We start from the raw sequence: 23507 nt of genomic DNA, 5'->3' as shown, positions 1-23507 counted from the left end.
AAAGAGGTACAGATGGAGGAGGATGAATGGAAGGAGTAGGAAAGATTTGATGGGGAAGATTTAGATAAAAAGTAATCTGTGAAACCACCAGAGGAGCTCGAATCATATGATCATGACAACATTCTGTAAACTATTAAAAAAATGGAGTGGATTCATGTAAAAGAAGCATGTGGCCCAGAACTACCTTAGGACATCACAACCCATTCATCTGTGTTCACGTATGGTGATGCTAAGGGCTCAGGGAGTGTGATTGATGGATTGGACTGTATGCTGCAAAGAAGCATGATAGAATGACTCCTGACACTGTGAAAGTTGCCTTTTTAGAAAAAAAAAAAAGCCTTTGCAGATGTAGTCAAGTCATACTTGACTGAAGCAGACTCTGCATCCAATAATTCAGAGAGTCGGGGTGAGAACTGGGCTAACAGAGGCACAGCAGAGAAGCCGGCCATATGGAAACACAGGCCGATTGGAAAGAGTCTCCGGGAGGTAAAGGTGGGCCAGCCTACTGGACTCCTAAGCCGCTCACTCTGTAGTGCTGTGAAACAGCAGCTACTGGAGATGCTCGGGGCTAGAGCTTCTGCTCTCAGAGTCAGATAGAATTAAGGGAAAAGGTTGGGCCTCCTTTGCAAGGCATTAAATAAATATAAGACATTAAACTGCCTCAGTAACTTTGAGGGTTTTAACCAATTAAGGTCTTAGATTCAGTTTATGCATTTTAAAAATAGGACCAACTGTACCTAACTCCATGAGGCTGTGCGTGTGGGTATAGTCAGGAACACACCGATTGTGTTATTATGGGAACATAACAGTTAATCTATGTCAGGACATATTAATCTACTACTATCTGGTAACTTATTGTCTTAGGGTTTCATTGCTGTGAAGAGACACCATGACTCCAGTCAACTCTTATAAAGGGGAACATTTACTTGGGGCTGGCTTACAATTTCACGGGTTCAGTCCATTATCAACACGATGGGAAGCATGGCATCCTACAGGCAGACTTGGTGCTGAAGGAGTCAAGAGGCTTCTAGGAGGAGGCTCTGATTCCACACTGGGTGGAGCTTGAGCATAGAGATCTCAAAGCCCACCCCCACAGTGACACACTTCCTCTAGCAAGATCACACCTCCTAATAGTGCCACTCCCCGTGAGCCCAGCAGTCAAACACATGAATCTACGGGGACAAACCTATTCAAACCACCATACTTACCACTTCTGTAATACAATATTACTGCTGTATCGAGCCAGGAAGCAGCTGGTTTAAGGTCTGCTGCTGTTCTGAAGAGGCTCTTACCTGGGGAAGCACTAGGCCACACCTAGAGATGGCTTTGTTATCACACTGGGAGGAAGTGCTATTAGCAAACAATGGTTAGACAGCCAAGGTACTACTTAACACTCCATTGCGGAACCACCTCACAACAAAGGCGCACAGGCCCCATGTCAACACTGCTGAGGTTGGGGATCTAGTGAGAACCAGGTAGTTAGAGCTTCCAAGGAATTCACCTTCTCATCAAAAGCAGTCCAATCAGACATGTCTCTTTGAAATTTGGTAAGATAAACTATTAATAAAAGTGCTACCGAGCAACCCAGAGCAGATTTAAAAAGAACTTTGCATTGTCTTCTAAGTTAAAGAAGTAAAATAACAACAACAAAACAAAACACCAACGCTGCCTGCCCCATACAGGGGCTAAACACCAAGTCCTGCTCTGCAAGCACCAGCTCGGGGCCGGAAGAGCTGCATGCTGAACTCTACTAAAGAATAAGCCGCTAAACTCCCTGCCTAAGCCTTGTAGCTTCAGTCAGTCAGTGGGAGGCTGCACAGTCCTAGAGGGCTGGCACAGATAATGATCCCTTATCTCTCCCCTGTAGCCATGTCTGAATTACTGCCTGACTCCAGGCGGTTTTATCTCCGGTGCTGCCGCCTCAGGCATGCGAAGCATCTGCAGTTGCCTCCTTGGAGCTACTGTGTAAATACAGCAGTGCATACTGTACATTTCAAACCCAGCCTGTTTACCAAGCCTCTTTCCCACAGACTGACATCACAGACGAGCAGAGCCTCTAATCAGTTGAGAGGACTTTGGACAGATGGTGACCCTACGGACGGGGCAAGAAAATATCACAGTTTTGATGACAGTTCATTAGGTTCTCAGGTTGTCCTCTCTACTGGGAATACATGTCTGGCTCTTTTGGTCATTTCACAATTCCGGAAACATGCAAGCCCATAAATTTGGCATAGGGAGGTCAGCATGAGATGTGATGATGGCGAAGCCACCTGTGAAGAACAAAACCAGCTGCTAAGTAAGATAACGCATGCCTTAATTCTGTAGTCCTGGACTAGTGCTGTGCAAGTTCACCAATAAAGACCGCACTGCCCTGGGTTTAGAACTATCTCTAAAGATGATAGCTTTCGTCACGTTATCAGTCAACATGTCTCAGTGGGCCCAAAGTTTTAGCTCATCCTTTGAGTTGAATGACCAAATAGAAATGGATAACATCATGACAATTTTAAAACACAGTGGGCAGTGCCATCCCTGGGTAGGTAGTCCTGGGTAATATAAGTAAGTCACAGGCTAGCATGTGTGTGCTTGTGTCTGTCCTTTGAATTGTCTAATAAAAATGGTGAAGATAAGGCTTGTATGGACTGGTCATCTCAAGAAGAAGATGAACGCACAGCACAAAGGCAGAAGGAGAAAAACACTTTCCAACCAACTAAGGTATTTCATTCCCCCAGGAGGGAGCACACTCAGCTCGTATCCATTCACGGGCACACTAGCTGTATAACCATTACAGGCATTTTTTTTTTTAAATTAAATCAAAAGGCATATTGGAGTTCTCCTAGTGTGCCTTTAACCATTTATTTTGATTTACACAAAAGCTCTATGACAGAAAAAGTTTGAAAAATGCTACTGCAGTAGAGCGCTGCCTCCTCGGGCATGGGGGAGAATGTGGTGTGGACACGTCCAACGCTCAGAGTACTAGCTTAGACTGCAAACGTTCATTCAAGGCTACCCGGGATCAAGAGGTTCATAGTCAAGATTTAACAATCCTTGCATTTAGAGACAGTGAAGGCCAAATGTGACTTGATTCAATACTTAGGAATTATACATCTATCCATGCTTTAGAAGAATGGCACCCGAATAGGCAACATGTAGCTGGTGCTCACCTCTTCTTCTTAGTGATGATAAGCACATCATTGAACAGGAAGAAGTAGACCTGCTGCTTGGACATCCTCTTTGAGAACAGCACTGTGTCTTCCACGTAGGCTGTCAACTCCCCTCTTTTCACCAACCACCGGGAAGAGGAGACCAGGGGGAAAGGCTGTAAAGAGAGAGAAACCCAGGACCCACATCCAAGTCATTAACATCTCATGAGCTCATCATTACTTGACAGGCAAACAGTGGCCAAATGCAATTGGAGATGGCATATTCTCCACAAGAAAATAACATTTATTTTTGAACACTAAAAACATAATTAGCTTGCCCATACAAAACTGAAACCGCCAGAAAATGTTACTGGGTCACAAAATTACGACTTTAACTATTAGCTCTGAACTAGAAAAGAATCCTGGAGTAACTTAAGATCAAAAAGCTTGGTGATGGAACCTCTATCAGTTATTGTAAGCATCTCAAGGTACAAAACAAACATGGGAACTCATGGACCCGTAGCTGTCAGGAAAAAGTCAGTATTCACTTCATGAAGTACAAGAGGGTTTTTTCAAGAAACAAAACCAAAATGAAGAAAAAAAATAGGAAAACAAACAAACAAAAAGAAATCTAGTGAGCCATTCTCTCAAGAACACCGGTTTTTAAGTTTAAGTAGTTTGTACTGTGTAAATGCATACTGGAAAGCCTCATGCCTCTGTCTGGCTATGAAAATGGAAACCTTCTCAGGATCTCTCATAATATCCCAGAAAAGGCTGCGTCCAAGGAATTACATATTGCTTTTCTTTATTCAGCTTAGTATAAGCCAAATGGAAAACTATCAAAACCACAGACTAATTTGTACTCTTCCGAGTCCTTTCCTTTTAAAAAGAAAATGAAGTTACTAGATATGCATACTGCCAAAAAACTGATTTAAAAACATTTATCAACAAAATAAACAAAAGCTCCTAGATATACAGAATGCAGGCACAGTAATAAGGCACGGCAGATGTCATTCTGCTACGTGCCGAACGATTAAAAATAGCTAAAGGAAATTGAGGATATTACGGAGGAAATGAAGAAGTCAAGGAAGGATTTCATAATTTTCCAACTTTATAAAGGGGTTTTTATAGGAAGGTTGTTCATCAGCTATACACAGATTCAGCAAGGAAGATGAAAGATTAAGTCTACACCCAAGCTTTGCAAACTGGTTTTTAAGGAAGGCCGTGGAGTTTCCAGCCCCTTTAAAAATCACACAATTATCTTCCAGGAGCAGCAGGGCCCTCCCTGTAAGGTCAACAGAGAAAGGATTGCTTACGATAACTCTGACCAGTGCACTTAGGAATCCCTACAGAAACACGTGAGCCAGGACGGGTTCCCAGGAGCTGCAGATGCTGGGAGCTCAAGGCCATCTTGCCTTTGTGCAGCAGCCCTGAATCTGAACCAAGGACAGTTATGACGGACTTCCAGAATGTATGCCATCCTGAGACAATTCTTCATTTAGGTAAAGAGTTCTCCATTGCTTTGTTGTTTTAAAGTAGATTGATTTTTATAGCCCTTGAATTCCACTAGGAAATACTACATTTTCATTTATTCACTCGAAGCTGAGAGTAGTTTTCAGAATGTCTTTGCTTTTGATAACAAAAAACGTATTGTATGAAAAACTTCTCCTCCCCACTCTTTCTCCCCCACCCAGTTCCCACACACAGACTCCTGCCTCTACAGGTAATGGCAAATGCTAGATCTTTCTGTGCCATTCCAGAAATTTCTTTGGCAAAAGCTTTTTTTAACATCATTTTTTCCATTTAATGATACATAATTTGCATTGCTACCTAAAACCCCAATCATCCTTTTTTTTTTTGTCCCCAAAAGTCACACAGTTTTATTCGGTTTCATGTACTGATTCACGTAGTGATACAACTAGCCCTCCAATGATAGATATCAGGATTGTTTTTCATCCACTGCTAAAACAAATAGGACACAGATAACTGTGTGATCTTTCTATTCACCAGTCTACAATAAACCATCGGAAGCAGGATTGCTGGGTTACAATAACTTGCTTTATAAACCTGACAGTAAGTTCCAGGACTCAGATGGTCCTTTCTACCTGTGGCCTGCAAAGGACCATGTCTACAATGTCACCAACAGACTGTCTTTTCACCCTTCTGGATTGTTTCCTGCCCAATTGTCCATTAGCAATTCCTGAATGAAATAGTCATCTTTCAAAAACATAATAGTCACATGCCCTTCGCCATCTGGCAGCAGCTTTCTAACTTGTCATTTCCCGTGTCTGTTCCCTCGGTTTTCCCTGTCACTCTGATTTTACGTATGCAGTGTGGTGTGGATGCTGTATGAACAAGGCTGCCACTACTTCATTGTGCAAGCTGCCTCTGCTTTTTGTCTCTATTGTTTCTGTATAGCGAAAAGTGAGTAAATCGTCACATAATGAAGTAAGCATCCCTTTCATTTTATGGCTTCTGTATTTTTTGTACAGAGGCCTCTCTTACCCTGTGGATATTATCTCTACCAAGCACACTTGATTGTTTGCATAATTCTTGGACAACTCACTCAAACTTTTTTGAACTTTTATTTTTTTCATCTTTAAAATGAACTGAATACATTTTTTTCTTTACTATCCACCAAGAGTTATAAGGCCATAAGTTGTGTTAAATAGCATTTCTAAGTGGTCTAAATTAGTCAGTAATCTATTTTATGAATATAAATCTGCACTTAGGTTATTAGAGTCAGGGGTATTATAATAGAAGAATTTACACCACCGTTCAGTCAGGATACTTAGAGCCCTCAGCCTGGTTTCACACTTATCCAGATCTATACCATCATTAGTTGAGTGACTCTGTACAGTTATTCTCTTGGTCTTGTTTTCTTCCTTTATATAATGAAAGAGGGTGGCTGTCCCTTCAGTGTTTCCCAAAATCTGTACCATGGCAGAGAACATGCATTACATGTTAATCACTAGGAAACTACAGCGTAAAGTTAGAAAGTTTTGCTGCGAAAAATATACGACCATTTTAATTGACTAATAATTTATGTTATAGAACAAAATAGAATCACGATCGTGAGTTTATTCATCAAGAACTCCAACAAAGAGTGGGCATGGACTGAAGTTTGTCACTGACTGTCACTTTCTGGTTGTCCATCCTGACATCTGCTCATGAGCAGTATCTGACAAGCAGTAACAGGTGGCATGGACCCAAAAAGAGTTATGGGGGGAAAAAAAAGCACGCTTGGAAGAAAAGGACCACTAGTTATCGTTTCTGCAAAAATAAAGTAGCACTCTTCCTTGCTTTCTAACACCCTGTTCCACCCAGGGGATACCATTATTCAGCAGGACCTACTGACAGAGCTTGAGGACTGTCACCTTCAAGTACTCTGTCAACTATCACTGTCGAGTAGTTCAAGTCCTCGATGGTTTCCCAGTGAAGGTCACACCTTCACAGCCTGGAGAGAAGCCTGGAGACTCCCTTAGGCATTTGTGGAGTCCTCTGTCAGCGTTCCTTCCCAATTCATAGTGCTTCTTGGGAGAGCTAGTTCCTATTCTCTTCGTTAGCCTCTACTCCCTCTGCTTGGATAAGAGTCGAGCAGCAGTACTGTAAGGGACACAGGCAGAGGGTACCTTAATTTTAAATTCCAGCTGGGAATTAATCGTGTACATCATTTCCGTCCTCTCCATCTTCCGCGCTCCTTCATTGCACAGTCGCACCAACTGGAACACAGCACGAGGGGGATCAGAACTCTGAAGAGCAGCCTCACTGTTTTATTTTACTATTTTATTTTATTTCATTTTACTTGGCCTCTTCTCCCACAAGAAACCACATTTTCAATGTCATGTCTCTCCCAGAGAATAATCTACTTTCCAGAAGTTCCAGGGACCCACGTCTGATAGTTAGAGAACTCACAGTTCTATCCAGGAGGGACGCCGTGCCCAGACATGAAGCATGTGACCAGGGGAGAAAAATGTGGTTGGGGATGGGGTAAAGGACTCAGAAGATTTTCAGAGATGTGTTTCCTGTTGCTCGGCACTCTCCACATGAGGCTTCATCACACACATTAGGTCTCTACCTTCTCTGCTTTTGTCTTCTGTCTAGCTTCTTCTTTACCTATGAGAACCGAGCTCTACCTCAGGGCAGGCTACAGCTCCTCCTCCCTTCCAGACCACAGCAGCAGGAGGCAGACTACCAACTTCATAGGCAAAATCTAAGCTGTGTTACATGTAACTCATGGGACCACAAACAGAATCTGGAAGGGGGAAGTCTGGCAATTCTTCAACGATACCCAGCTAAGGGAAGCTCTGTTCAATTAAAAATACTTGATCTGCAAACAAACGGTTCATGGACCTTACATGAATACTAGTAAATATTTGGGTCACAGAAATAATCCTAAATTTTGCACCCTGGCTTTTAAAGAAGAGTAAAATAATGAATCTATTTAAAGTTAATACAAAGAAATAAGAATTCATAGTAAAGTAGAAGGAATGTCTTTTTCGACTCATGCAGGAAACAAGCAACAGGAGATAGCCAGGCAGTTTCTGGAATGTGCAGTCCCCACTCATACATACCTTGTTCATATCCCACCCACAGGGATGTCCATACTTTTTTCTGCTCTCTCAGATGTGTGTACCTAACAGTAACTAAACATATAGTTTTCTATCTTTAAATAAATATTACTTCCCTTTCAGCCACAACTCTTTCTCTATGTACTGTAGGCCTGGTTTCTGAAGGAGCCAGCCACTGGGCAGCCGGCTATATGGTTTGTACACCCTGCTCATCTATCTCTCAATGTGGCTTCTGTGTCATTTATCCGAGGATGAACACATGGCTAAATCATACACCTCTTGTTTTCTCTCAGGAGCATCCATGGGCTAACTGCTTAGCCATTTTCTAGGATACCCAGTTTTCCCTTCCCCTGACAAGCCTGATTTGCTCTCATGTCTCCTATACTGGTTAGTTTCCTCCAAAGAAGACTAAATATTAGTATTCCCTGGGATTTCACCGGGGGCTTCTATGCTCCCTGTTCTGCATCTTCACCCCAGGTAAAATCCCTTTACACTCCAAGCTCAAATAGCGTCTGTGCTGATGATTCCCAAATCCAGAACTCCAACGTATGTCTCTCCTCTAAATTCTCATTTAAAATCTCTAAATTCTCATGAAAAATTCATGTTTTATAGGATCTGCATTATTATATATCCAGACGCATACACACACACACACACACACACACACACACACACACACGTATGCATGCAGTTTCGTCTCATCATCTTATTTGAATGTATAGTTTCATCATCTCATCCTCATCTTAGACCATAGCCTCCAACTCCCTAACATATGTAACAGGCTCCTTACTCCCCCCTCTCTCCCTCTCTCCCTCCCTGTCCCAGTGAATTTTCAAATCCTCCAACACTTTTATTTTTTAGGGTATGCAGACACCCTAAAAACACTTTCCCTGCCCTGGTTGACAGCTTTTCTTGCTGTAGATCTCAGTTAAAACATTACTCTGTACTCTAATCCCCATCCCCATCAGTCATCACCCTTTACTGTAATTCCACTTAGTGTGTGTCCTCCTCTTAGTGTGTGTATTCTGTACATAGCATGAATGCAATAACCCCATCTGCTTATCAGCAAACATTCCGAGGGCACCATGATTCCTGGTACAGTAGTTGATACTCAATAAATATTTGTTGGAAGGAGAGAACCAACAAATGGCTATTAACACAGCAGACAAAACGAGATATGAATGGGTAAATAAAACAAATCCTGTCTGAAACAGTCAACATACTAATTTACTTGAATATGGCTGCATGAATCTCAGTCTTATACAGCTAGCAGAGACCTGCAAGACTCTTCCAAGCTTTCTACATGGTTTACTGTTATGGTAAACACTTACCTTGCTCACTTCCTTCAAGGCCCTTTTGCAGACCTCATACTTTGGAGAGTCCTTGGGTGTTTTCTGACAGATAGTCTAAGATGAAGTAAAAAGAAGCAAAGCCAACTAATTTAACATAGGTAGCAAAATAAACTACTACTTAGCCATTTCCTCATACTCATACAAAGCGCCGTTTCTGGACACAATATCAGGGATGAGGATACTAAAACGCAACTAACAACACTAGAAAATATTTTTTTAAATACCTAAAGCCTAAGTGAATGCAGCTGAACAACAAGGAAGACTTCAGAGGTCAGTCGTTTGGCTGACAAATCTCAGATCTGACTTATGCTAGACATTTAACCGTGGGCAAGTGGCTGGTTGTAGATAAACATCACTTTCCTCCTCTGCAAAACTGCAGCAAAGCCAGGTATGAAACAGGCTATTGCAAGAGGCTGATGCTTGTCTTGCTCTGTTTCCTATGCAGGGATCCAACCTGGCCTTGCCCCTGCTCAACAGGTGCTCTTCAGAGCCACCTCCCCAATCCTGTTCCAAGAGCTAAGTGGTAAGTGATCTACACATCTTATCTAAAGGCCGAGCATACTGTCAGCTCCCAACAGAAGTTACTCTGATAGTCCATTAAAGGCAAGTTGAAATTTGAATGTCTCAAGTGTGAAAATGTAAAATTCTACATCTTTATAAAAATATAAAACTTTTTGACTGGCAGACCATACCACAATGGAAAACTGCACACCATGAAACTTGTGTGCACAAAATTATTAGATGTAACTATCTTTAGAATATGTACACAAGATATGCTTGAAGCACAAATGAATTTCATATTTAGGCTTTGGGACCCATTCCCACTACACATTGATAGATAGATAGATAGATAGATAGATAGATAGATAGATAGATAGATAGATAATATGAAAATATTCTAAAAATTTTCAAAATGTAAAACATATCTCACTTCAGGCATTCTTAATAAGGAACTGAGCTAGTCCATAGAACTTTGAAAGCTCAGAGAACCAAGGTAGTTTTAAAATGTCCATCCTCTTAACAAATTTAGGTATACTTCTGAGTGAAGTAAAATTTAAGAATGAGTGCTTTAAAGTCATTTGATTTAGCCTGGGTTCTCACATATGGTAAACAGATGATTGGCAAAAGTCATCAGGAAGGGGCAGAATGTGGCCGGTAACTGACGGGCCACTGTGCATAAACTGCAAATGAGTGCAGTCTATAAACCTGCAAGTCTGGCAGGGACGGCTACATTTGTGGGTTTATATTAATGATTCTCCCCTCAAAATTTTGACTGAGTATAAGAAATGCTATACCCAGTTCATATGCACACATAAATTGAGCAAGCATTTTAGAAAGAATATTTAACCATGTTATGAGCCATATATACATCTAATACTTCATTTTCTGTTCTAGTGCACTTTTAAAACTCTGCTCATGATTCCAAAATCAATTTTTGTCCCCACCAATGACATAAAACTACTATGAGAAATATTGGGTTATTTCCATGAGGGCAGACGTCACTCACTGGGAATGATATAATAAAATTTTAGATAAAATTGTGTTGTATGCATTAATTATCTGAGGAGACAGGTTACAGCTTCACTCAGAACCTCCAATGGGATTGTGACACAAAAGCTTAGAGAGCCCTCTATGCAACCACACTGTAAACACCCAGCACTGTGCCCGTCTAGGGTGTCAGAAATGGGAGTACCATTCTGTTTAACCAATTGTATCCAAATTTGATTTTAGGTAATTAATTGTTAATACATTCTATCTTTAGATAGCCTAAATACTGATCTAAAATATTTTCAGATTTTTCAAAACTTTGAGTTACTCACTGGGCCAGTGATGAACCACATACAAGATTTGCACGATTATTTCTCGTAGCCATGCTGAGGTTGTACTCGTAGAAATCCGCTCAGTGATGCTACCTGGCACTGCTAGCTATACATTTCTCATAATGTGCTCCCACTGGTAACCAACTCTGACTGTTTACTCGGGAAATCCTTTCCTAAATTACAAGCGATGGCCCACAAGGAGGACGTACACACAGTACTGCGGTGTGTGAGAGCAGAAAGAAAGGCGTATGAATTAGAAACCGGAGACAACTGAAAAAGCTGTCACACAACTAACTGTGACAGCGCAGGAAAGTGACAACCATCACACACTTTGCTGCACTTCAAAATCCCCCTGTCGTTTGAGAGTATCTCAGCATTTACTGTGGAATATGGAAGAGGAGATATATTTTTACAACTTTACCCAATTGTGTAACTGATAAGATTTTCCTGCTAGGTTTTGATCTATAAAAGCAAACACATGAAAGCTGATATCATGCCAACATAATGACCCAATTTTAAAGTACATCTGTGACAATCTGTCCTAATTAGATCAGAAGACACTTTGCCTACTGGCGAAGCAAGTCCTATCACAGGACAGATGGTATCTTCTCCCTTCCCTCAGCACGTCTTGTCACTATTCAAACTCTGGCTTCCATTATGAAGATCACCTAATACCAAGAGGATGCTGGGATTTTTAGCTCGCTTTACACAATGCACTGTAGTGACTACAGGAAGCACATATCCATGTGAAATGGAGCCCAAAGCATCTTGGAACATTCAAGAGGGAAAGGATCTAAACCGAAGTGACTGTCCGAGGTCTGATACTTAGTGACTCAGACAAAAATGTAATCGAGGCCTCTTGACTTCAAAGAGGCCAATATCATTCCCATTCAAAAAAAAAAAAAAAAAAAAAAAAAAAAACCAGTGAGTAATGTAAGCAAGTTGCACCAGAATGACCACAGAAGTCTAAATTAAAGATAAACTCCAGCGATCTCCAGCTCAGACAGACTTTGCAACTGAATTACATCTTCCCCACTAGGGGATTTTATAAGAGAGGTATTCATCAATATAAGCAAAACAACGGTAATTTAACTAATCACATTTATGGCAGCTCACATCTCAAAGGACAAAGCCATGAAATCATGCCTTACATCCATCAGCAGGGGAAGGCGTGTCACCCTCTGCATAGGGAGAATGAGAAAAGAGATCATAGGTAAGTTCCTGCAGTCCTCATGGGACTCAATCCTCGACAACACTTCCTTAAAGGAGGGGTTGGTTGCTCTGCAGGGAGACAAAGCAGAAAGAATCTTCAAAATATTTCCTTTGCAAGCCTAAAAGCAAATGAAAACACATTAGTGAATACTAAAGTCAGTTTCCACATTACCAATGATCCAGAAGCACATAAACCAACATGCATCATAACACTGGGGAAAACACAGGGGGCCTTTCTGCCTTTCATATTTAATGCTAAACATAAGCTGCAGCACCCTACAGAATATTAATGAAATAAAACATATAAATTAGGCAATAGTAAAAGTAGGATGTAAACAAGAGATCATAGTATCGTAATGGAGAACATGATAATTATGACTTGGCATAAACAAATGAGATCTAAACTTGATCAAATACAAACACACTTCACCAATAACCATGCTTCATACTACTGCTCTGGCCCTGGGCAGACCCAAGAAAGAAAGGTCACTTAAGGTCATTTTGACCTTCCAAATTTCTTCTTCCTAATAAGAAAACTGTTTTTTGGTTGGTTGGTCAATTTTTGGGTATTTTTTTGTTGTTTTTGGTGTTTGGTTGGTTTTTGGGGTTTTTTTTGTTGGGTTTTGTGTGTGTGTGTGTGTGTGTGTGTGTGTGTGTGTGTGTGTGTTTGGTTTTGTTTATTTGTTTTTGCTTTAGTGGGAGGAGGTGTGGTTTTTCTGGAGAGGGTTGCTCTCCAGGCTCGCTCTGGCTTGTAAGACCCCTGAGTCCTAAGATTACAGGTTTGTCTGGCCAGGAAATTTTTCAGTCACATACACCAGAGTATTTATTTCTCCTCATCTCCTACTGAGGTGAAAATGGCTGTGATACTGGTCTACAGGCATGTACCATTACCAGATACTCCATATAGAATCTCCATGGAGCTGTTTGTAGAACCTTAAGGGGGGATGAGTTGGAGATTCCCCAAGAATGGAGTTTACAAAGACTCTTAACTTGCCACACACTGAAAAACAAAATAAAGTTAAATTGAAGTTTTCTGACCCTCAGCCCCATCTCTCTTCCCTCATTGGCTCCTGTGGGCGGTCGGCCACATCTACAGCCCTCATGCCCCCTGGGAGGGTTGCCGAGCCACTGGCCTGTTCAGAATCAAGAAGTAAGACAGTGGCAGTGATGATCGCTTTATTTAAAAAAAAAACATGAAAATTAGATGATGTGGTTCACGGCTACGAAAAATAAAGTGTGAAACGTCAGAATATCCAGTTACACAGGAATGTCTTATTATTTTTTTTTAAGTCATGTTTTACTGTCAGCACTTTCAAATCTCAGATGGCGGCCACATTTCAGAACTGAAGGAAGGTACAGAATGTAGGTCTGCAGTGTCTAACAGGACCTGGCACCTTTACATATTTGGATGACTGCCCTGAGATAAGTTATTTACTTATCATTTATTTTATATGTATAGATGTTTTTCCTGTGCCGTATGTACAGCTTGAGCGTGCAGCACCTGCAAATGACAGAAGTGGCATAAGATCTGCTAGAACTTGAGTTATAGACCTTCGCTAGCTGCTAAGGAGATACTAATAGTTGAATCCCAATTCTCTGAAGAGCAGCTATTGCATTTAAACGATGAACCATTTCTCAAGTGCCTATTTATTGCGTTTGCATTTTTCCACTTCAGTAATTTTTGAGAAGTCATTTAAATAAACTGATTAATTTCATAAAATATTGAACTCAACCTAAGCCCAGGAAAAAAAGTGTTTATATGAGTTCTTGTCATACAGACCTTTCACTTGCTTGGTTAAAATCACACCAAGATATTTTATATTATTTGGGACTATTATGAAGGGTGTCATTTCCCTAATTTCTTTCTTGGCCTGCTTATCCTTTGAGTAGAGGAAGGCTACTGATTTGTTTGAGTTAATTTTATACCCCGACACTTTGCTGAAGTGGTTTATCAGGTTAAGCAGTTCTTTGGTGGAAATTCTGGGTCACTTAAGTACACTAGCATATCATCTGCAAATAGTGATATTTTGATTTCTTCCCTTCCAGTTTGTATCCCTTTGACCTCCTTTCCCTCTCTGATTGCTCTGGGTAGGACTTCCAGTACTTACGCCCTTACTCCAAAAGTGACCCTTTTACACTTCTACCAAGGAAGAAACTGTCAACTAAGAGACATGTCTATGATCGATTGATCCTTATCAAGGAGTTCTAATCAAAAGAAGTTAGATGATCAAAACCGGAGCACTCAACACTGCTTACAACAACTTCTGCAGCGTTCGCTGTTGGTAGACTTCATTGGTGCAGTATTTCACATAGGGATCAAACGTGGAGGCTGTGTGCTTTTCTACAATGTCACTTATATCCTCTATGAAGATGTTATTCTGGTGTCTTGCTTCCAACTCCGTGAAGAATCTAGAAAATAAAAAGGGAAAACATTTCGACGTCTTCTATAAATTTTAATAGATAACAACTATTCCCCACGCATGGCTTAAAAATAAACACTAGAGAGTGTGTAAAAATAATTAGAATTTTTTAGAAAGCAAATACAAAATGATCAACCCCCACAAAGAAAAAACATTGAATATTTTGTCCAAATTTAAATGTGTTATACCATTACTGCTTTAACTGTTGATCTTAAACCATTGATAATCATGGATATTTCTCTGTCTTTGGGCTTTTTAAAAACAAACAGATTTTCTACTTCTTAAGACGTCTCCCTGATGGAGTAGGAAAGGTCATGCTTACAGACTGGCTGGCCGTGTATAGGAGAAATCAGACCAGGCATGTTTGTAATCCCAGGACTGGGCAGGCAGAGGCAGGAAAATCAAGAGTGTGCATGTAACCTGGGTTGCACAGAAGGTTCTAGGCCAGCCTCTGAAACATAGTGAGGCCCCGTCTCCACACAGAAGGGAAGAAATGTGAGCACACAAAGCATCTGTGACTGCTGACACAAGGGGCCTGTGAAGAACCCAATCTCACATGCCCTCCCAAAATATAAACATTATTTCAAACATATTAATATGCACAGTATTTAGTACGCTCACAATTTCTTTAGATTGCAATTCAGAGTAGTCAGACCTTGTTAATGAGACAGATGAACAGTAATTTAACATTGCCTTACACAGGAACACAACCACTGGTTATACAACCATTTCTGATGGCTCTTTCGGCTCCCATGACCGAACACTCTCATACAACCATGTGTCTGAATCTCCACTTTCGACTCTTTGTGTGTATGAACAGGGAGACTGGAGTTCAGTAATAAGAGTGTGTCTACCAAGACATGATCATGTACTACCAAGAATGGGTACAAAAGAAGCCGGGGAACATTAACTCCCTAAAGGAAAGTTGAGTAAAAAGAACCATCTTTCCCCTCTGGTAGTAACTGATGGGAATTATGGGACAATTACAATGAAGCAGAGTTGTGGCAGAATAAAAAATAATAATAGTAATATAGACTTGGTTTTCATTCCCAGTTTGTCTGTTTTTTTTTTAACACAGATTTTTAAATCCTTGGGATCTCCATACCAATACTATGTCTTCCACAGTGAGTAGGCACTTGGAGGCTAGGGAGCCTACGTAGGTGAAGAATGCAGGCTGGTAGACAGAAAAGCCAAGCTTTTGTCCTTCAAGGAGAAATGACAGCAGATTTCAGGTTGATTTAGCAAGGGTCTATAGTCTGGTATATCTCTACAATGACACCTTTACAAAGACCTTTAAACAATGAGCTTCAGAGCGGGTTGAACATGCTGAAATGCTGGGAAGCAAGCCTGGAGAGGGCACAGAGGCCCTGTGTCACATGCCCCACCCCTTGTACTATGGAGCTCTTCATTTGTCCTTCCCTGAAATGTCTTCCTTCTTAAGGATAATACTAAAGATGTTTTCCAGCACTCTGTGGGCTGCTCTAGCAAACCAGCCAATAAGAAAAACGACTAGGCTGGAAGGAACCCCAACATTGTAGTAGGACAGAGGTAATGATAACTGAGAACCAGTAAACAACTCCAAAGGTAAGGTGACTAACTAAATGGTATGTGTGGTGAGGAGACCATGAGTTGGGTCAGTCGTCCATGAATATAAGATGGTAAATGAGAGGAGAGGACAGAGAGCCATGTGCTAGAGTTTCTTGTTCAGGAGTTTATGAGGCTAAGTGCAAACCACAGAATAAGTAGTCAGACAGAGAAAGCTGCAGAGCAGATGAGGGCTGGACTACAAAGGTTTGGCTGTGTGACCCCAAGAATCAGTACACCACAGAAGCCAGTAAGTCATCAACTTTGGACAGAAGTGGGACAGAGAGAAGCGGAAAGACAGACAGCCAGCAGGCAGGAAAGTGAACTCGAGACCATGCAGAGAGGAACAATTTGGGCAACAAATTGGAGGTAAAATGACTAGAATTGGGAAACTCAAGGAAGATGCTAGGGTTTCTGAGAAATAGTCCCACGAGCAGAGCAGGTGGGTCATTAAATCCTGACTGGAGACAGGGGCTTTAGGAGGGAGGAGGAGCCGCAGTGAGGAAGCCATCCATCCTGCCTGGGTGATGTCTAAGGGACAACTGAAAACACACATCTGTGAGAATTCAGAGGCCCTGGAATGCTAGGCACAGCAGGGTTAGGACTGGTTCATTTTCAGCTGGATTTCACATGACTGCAAGCATTTATAACTGATTCAAATCCAACTGTTTTAATGGAAGTTTTAATAAAACATTCCAAGAAGCTACTGTAAGTAATCACGCCATGTATATCCAAAGTATAAATATCTAACAGGTTACTATCCTTTATAGCCTTTTGCCTTTAGCAATTGTTAACAGACTAAATAATGCAATTACACAAGCAAAACAATAACTTTGCTTTTCCTAATGAAAAAAACACATTTATTACTTCACAAAGTTTGCCAAAATACAGGATCGAAAACAAGGTACTAGTGAGATATCTGTCCATGAAACTTACTTTAATACAACACAAACCTGTAGACCCTTTATTAGCATGATAAGGGTGTAATTTAATGCTTTATCTGTTGGCTATTTGGAAATTTTGCATTCTTTGTTAACCAAGCTGAGCTGCAAGACCAATATATTTCTGAAGATGACATCTCAGTATCAAGAAGACTGGTGATTTATAGCAAATGTGCAGCCAAAGGGAAGCTCTGACGTTCTGAACGAAACTGGACCACGTTTAAGAAGCAATCTGGCAGATAACACTGAAATGGAAATTTGGACTTCGGTTCTGAGAAGTCTCTTCCCTCTGTAACAATACCAAATTCTTCCCTCTGTATAAGCACCAACAGTCAGACTGTTCACAACAACCGAGGTGTACAACTGCCACCCCCACCACCAACACTAACTGCTCTGTCTGTGTACATCAGGAAAGGCCTCAAGGTGCTACAGAGGTCTCCTTGGATCACCTCCCTAACCAAACCCTTGCACACTCGCCCATGTGGCCGTTAGCACACTATCACCAGAGCACTGCATTCTACCAGACTCCTCCAGTGCGTTCTGTGACTGCTACTGCCTTTTCAAGCAAGTTCCTTTGCCAGTCAGATCACCAGAGACCCAAGCTCGGGTAGGAATTCCGAAGAACTCAACTGAAGCATTTGTTCGAAGAAGAACATACTCGTGATGCGAGATGCATAAACTGTCCTTCGACATTTCCCAGAAGCACAGGGGTTCCATCTTTTCTGTCTGGGAATGAACTTCATGAATCTAAAAATGGCTGTAGTCTTAGGTGTGGAACTATATGTCCAAGGAGAATACAAATTCAGGAGTAAGGTATCTGTTTCCTGGATGCCTGATGCCTGCACTTAGGTTAGCCCCCTTTGTCCATGTAGAATAGGTAGAATAGAACTATGAAGGTGATGCAGCAGTGGAGTGCAGCCCGTTACTGACCATTAGGCTTCTTATGGACCTCATGAACCTGGCAGGCAAATGGATGAAACTGAAAATTATTATACTGAGTGAGATAAGCCAAACCCAGAAAGACAGACACCACAGACCCTGTCTTATTTGCGGATCCTAACTGTAAATCTTTATATTTGAGCATATAACCTGAAATATTCAAAGAACTCAGGAAATAACAAAGGGACTGTGGTGGGGGCTGAGGGATAGGGAGAGAAGCAGCTCTAGAAAGGGCAGGCCCTATGAGCATGAATGGGGTGATAGGAAAATAGAGGGCTTTGATTTGGGAGGGAGGGAGAAAGGTACCACAGGGAAAAGGAGGTAACACTAAGGATGTTTGAAAAAGCTACAGGGCTACATATTGTCCTATGTGCTTAATTTAAAAAGTATGTGAATAGGGGTTGGGGATTTAGCTCAGTGGTAGAACGCTTGCCTAGCAAGCGCAAGGCCCTGGGTTCGGTCCCCAGCTCCGGAAAAAAAAAAAAAAAAAAGTATGTGAATAGTGTGTGTATAAGCGTGCATGCGTGTGTGTGTGTGTGTGTGTGTGTGTGTGTGTGTGTGTGTGTGTGTGTGTGTGTAGTTGTATAACATAGGGTGATAGAGTCATGCACTATCAAATAAAAGCCCTAGTGCCAGGTGTGAAGAAACTCCACATCGTTCTTGTTATTGGTTAAGAATACATGACTCTGCCCCAAACAACATGGGCTAGCGCCACTGCTTCTGGTTGCCTTCCACATCTTGTAGTAAGACCCTACTGCTGAAGAGACCACACGCACCGGACACAGAACTTGGAGGAATCAAGCTATAACTGACATTAATAGGGACTAGCTTTTTGAAAGTCCTCTACAAGCTGCCACGGGAAGGAGCAGTGGGTAGGCCCCCATGGTGTAATAGCGCCACTTGTATCTTGAACTTGTTCAAGTCCAAGGCCTGTTCAATAGGAGGTGATTCATGCCTGGTACTGTAAACCTTGGCAGCTCCCTGTGGCTGGAGAGGTCATAGAGCTGAGAGGAAAACGTAACTACCAGTTTCCTAATCCAATATTATTTCTTACTGTATTCTAAATACTTATACCTCCAGACAAGTGTAGCTTTCACCCCTCATCAAAGAAGCTTCTTCTTACAATAGAGACTATTGCAGAAATCTAGAACTGGTCAAAATGCAGAGAAATGATGATTTTTTTGACACCTAACCCCAAATAATACATCCAGCAATGCAACTACTACACCCAAGGCTTGGGGACAATCGAGGAAGAGGAGCCAGAAAGACCACAATAAGATCTAAGTCCCAGGGTGCCTGTTGTTAAGTAGTATCCCTAGGGAGGATAGGGAAAATACACTCATAAAATCTCAGCAATGTGGCTTCCTGAACAATGCCAGAATCCTAACAACGCCAGATAACACACCAATGTCAACAGGAAAAGCTCATGGTCCCATCCCTATATGAGCTAAAGATGGCCAATGGCTGCCAAGTTTCCTCCAGTGATATACAGCCACATAGGAAGATGCCCAATCCCAAATGGTTAATCCTAGACACATGTAGTTGTGAGCAACTCTAAATATAGATGTGTATACTTATGTGCATACGTATAATTAAAGAAGAGACCATAAATGGTTCAGAGCAGAGGCAACATGAGGAGTTTGGGATGGGGAGTGGGGTTGGGGAGTGGTATACATACAGTGCTCATATCCAATGTTCTAAAACAGAAAACTGTTAATTAAGATGTCACAGAAGACAACAGCCCTTGGAAAGACTGCACAGTGAGGCCAGCCATCTACAGAGGAGATTAACACACAGCACAGACCTAAGATTTGCTTTTCAGAATATCCTCTAGTGTCAAGCACGGGGCAGCAGGTTTCGGTGGGTACAAAGGAACAAACCCTTTGTGAGTCCTGAGCAAGGCCAGTGTTTCATGCCTCCCAAGTGGTCTCAGTGTCATTCAGCCCTCGTGTCTGTTTTATAACAGTTACCCATTCTAGAGATGAGAAAACCGAGACGGTAGAGCACAAGTAAGAATTCTAAGCACCTGAGCTTTAGTTTGAACCCAGACACAAAGGCCTTCTGCTTCCACACAGCCTGTGGTGAAATCAGTAAATCTGCTGCCTCTGCCCTCCTGTGAAAGCTCATCTTGCCTACCTGACAGTCCCGGCCAGGCCTCAACACACACATCCAGGAAGCAACAACAGCTGGGACTAAAAAGCATTGTCAGTGTCCAAGGACAGCTGTGGACTAGGAGTGTTATGCAATCATCAGACTGCAAAGGCCTTTCCAGAAGACGTAAGTCATGGTATAGTAGTATGAGAAGACAGCACCATGCTAGGCTCAGCCTCCAGGAAAGGTCATGAGAGGAGTGTAGCCAACAGTGGCAGCTAGTCCTGTGTGGGATGATGTCACAGGTGAGGCAGGGACAAGATAGAAGGAGGCCTGTCATTGGATGAGAAGGAAGGATGAGCGGGAGAAAAGTTTGAAGGAAGAGGAGGAGACATGAACGAAGAGAAAGGAGGGGAGGGAGAGAGAGATAGAGAGAGAAGCTGTGGTAGGACGATGGAGGCTGACGTTAAGATTCTGCACTGTGTATTTACAGGTTGTTATTAATGTTCCTAAGGGATGGATGGTACCAGGCGTTGTATGTTTAGATGCACAATTATATCTTACCAATTGGGTCAAAGATTATTGTGTTGTGTGTTCTTTTATGTGACGGTTTAAATGTAGCAAAGTGTGCGGTGGCAGGAGACACTGGGCCGCCGAGGTGTTGGGATGTGTTTCCACCAAGATATCTAGCAGATATCCTGGGGCACTGAAGTGCCGGACCTAGCGAGGTAAAAGACAACAATACTTTTTTTTTATTTTTTTATATTTTTACAACAACCATCCTGGACTAGAAAGCAGGAGCACTGGTCCACAGTGTCAGGTTTCCCTGCCCCTCCCCCACTTTGTCCCCTGAAGTTCTCCCCTTTGCCCAGTGAACCCCTACTTATGGTTCAGATTACATTACATGCTACACGAATTCTTTCCCAACTCTGATGGGTTAAGTTATGCTCCTTGCTTTATGAGTTTACTAGACAGTCTTCACAATTCTTCACGCTTCCTATTATAACCACAACTAAACATTTTATAATTTGTATTTGCTTCTGTATTACTTAACTCAGGGAGGAGACATTCACTGTTATATACACAGGACCTGCCTATAGGCACTTGAACTTTGGAGACACTCAGTGTTTGATAAGTAAATAGGGAATAAATATAATTTGTTGCTTCAAATTGAACATTAGTATAAAGGTGATATTTTCTTTTTTGCTTTATTGTTAGTTTATCAAGAATGTGCTAAGCAAATATAGAAAGTCGTCTTTCTTGTTTTCCTCACTAGTAGATGAAGTTAGCACAGATTTATTGGCTGTGGACAAGTCGGGCTTTCAGAACTACCCAGATGTAGTTATGGCCACAACTATATTTGCAAATTAGATGTAGGTCTCTCCATCCTTGAAGAATCAGACTCCCAGCACAAGCTGCTATGGTCATGTCAAAGACACAGTGAAACCCAGGGCAGCCTGGGTTTCTTCAGTGACAGCTGTACTTTCTGAAAAACCTGCCTGACCAGCCCTTCTTCACCCAGTCCAGGAAGGGTGCCAGCAAGGCAGACCAGCCCAGCATTCTGCACTCCAGCTCTGGAAGAGCTGCAAATGGAGCTCTGGCAATCATCAGTGCTGTCTTGGGTCCTTGGAGTGCCATCCTTTAAAGGACTTTTCCTTCATTAACATCCATCTGCCCAAAGCAAACCCAGGCCACTCCTGGACTTCTTCATAGCACTGAGCTGTCAGTCTAAGCTGCCTGTCCCTTTCATCTGGTCACAATGCCTCACCAAACAGGATCATAGTCAGGCCGCAAACATGGAAGAAATAAATTCCACATGCCCAAGGTGCTGTTATATAATAAAATATCTTCTCTGAACAGAAGTATGTCAATACCTATGTGCTGCTCAGAACTAATAGCACCCCCAAAACACTCTGTACCCTATCCAAATAAAGTTATATTCTGCTGTGGATACATGAGACATTTATGTTTTAAATATTCTTGTGTATATATGGTTATTTTGGCTCTAATGATCAGTAGTCGTGTGATTTAACACACTGGATTGAGGAGAGCAAACACGTGGCGAGAACTACCAGCACTAACCCACCACAGCCATCATTAAGGGATTGAGGCACTCTCTCTAGGTTTGTAACCTGTACTCTGGGCAGCCACTGTCAATCCAAATCAGAGACAAGATGAAGTTCATCATATCCATCACCAGATGTCAGCTGAGAAAATAGGAGCTGGTTCTACAGAAACACAGACGACCACACCTCAATCAGAAGACCTGACATTCTGATCTGGAAAAGGTCCAGAGGTTTTCCCTTAGTAGACAGACAGGCAGGCAGGAGTACACACCACAAACACACACACACACACACACACACACACACACTCCCTCTTCCCATGTCTCATGCTGAATGTGTATTTCTACATTCTCACATTTTATTTCTACTTTTTATTTTGAATCTGGACTAATAATAAAAAAAAAACAATAAGGCTGAAACTTGAAGTGCTTTAGAATAAGAAATAATTCTGAAAGATAATGTTCCTGTTCTACCAGCTTGAATTCCCATTCACTTCATTTATTCTGTGTGTATAGACAGGCATGTGTTGTGTGTATATAGTATATATGTGTGACTGCATCCACAGAGGTCTACACTGGGTGTCTTTATCACTCGCCACTATAGTTTTCAGACAGCGCCTCCCGTTGAACCCGGAGCTCACCCACTGCCTAGACTGGCTAGTCAGAAAGTCCTAAGGACCTTCTATCTCCACCTCTCCACTCTGAGATTACAAGTGCATACTTCCACTCCCAGCGTTATGTAAATAAGTGCTTATGTAAATAAGTGCTAGGTATCTCAGCTCAGGCCATCATGTTTAAGAGCAGTGTCATTTCCACCTCAGCTTTCCCATTCTAGTAGCTACAGCTCACCCCTTTAAAATCTCCAGGGTAATTTCTTGCTAGAAATTCTTTTTTTAAGGGTATTTTTATTTACGAGTATGTGTGCAGGTGCCCATGGAGGGCAAAAGAAAATAAATGTTGGATTCCCTGGAGCTGCAGTCACAGTGGTTGTGAGCGACCTGATGTGGGTACTGGGAATACAAGTAGGGTCCCCTGAAAAAAAAAAAAAAAGCATGTGATGTTGACTACCAAGCCATCTGTCCAGCCTCCTAAGAGTTCTTAAATTTTTGGTAAAACTTTTAAGATGTTCCTGAACGTGATTAGCCATAGAGATCTATGTTAGGTATCTGTATCATGTCCCATCGTAGCAGGAAAACGAGCCTAGAGAGGCACACCAAGAGCATTTCCTAGACACAGATCAAATATCAAACAGCTCTTAGCTCAGTCTGAACTCCCCCTGCAAATCCCACAGAAAGGTGTGATTCACCCTTGGAGAAGGAAGAATAAAGAAAGACTCGAAGACGCAGGTGTCCCAGGGAACTCCCACAGAAGT

The 23507-nt window shown here is 41.8% G+C and overlaps 1 protein-coding gene across 1 annotated transcript in view; it reads right to left on the bottom strand.

Moving 5' to 3' along the window:
* The window catches only part of Arhgef26 (Rho guanine nucleotide exchange factor 26), a 118463-nt gene that overhangs the window by 30385 nt on the left and 64571 nt on the right, over positions 1–23507 (bottom strand). The window contains 5 exon segments of the mRNA NM_001427682.1: positions 3162–3316; positions 6773–6862; positions 9043–9117; positions 12035–12164; positions 14352–14504. Coding sequence (NP_001414611.1) covers positions 3162–3316; positions 6773–6862; positions 9043–9117; positions 12035–12164; positions 14352–14504 — 603 coding nt within the window.

The sequence above is a fragment of the Rattus norvegicus genome, chromosome 2, assembly GCF_021556685.1.
Source record: "Rattus norvegicus strain SHRSP/BbbUtx chromosome 2, alternate assembly SHRSP_T2T, whole genome shotgun sequence".
Classification (NCBI taxonomy): Eukaryota; Metazoa; Chordata; class Mammalia; order Rodentia; family Muridae; genus Rattus; species Rattus norvegicus.
Note: the sequence above shows the minus strand (reverse complement) of the source record. Positions and strands in the feature narration are given on the sequence as shown.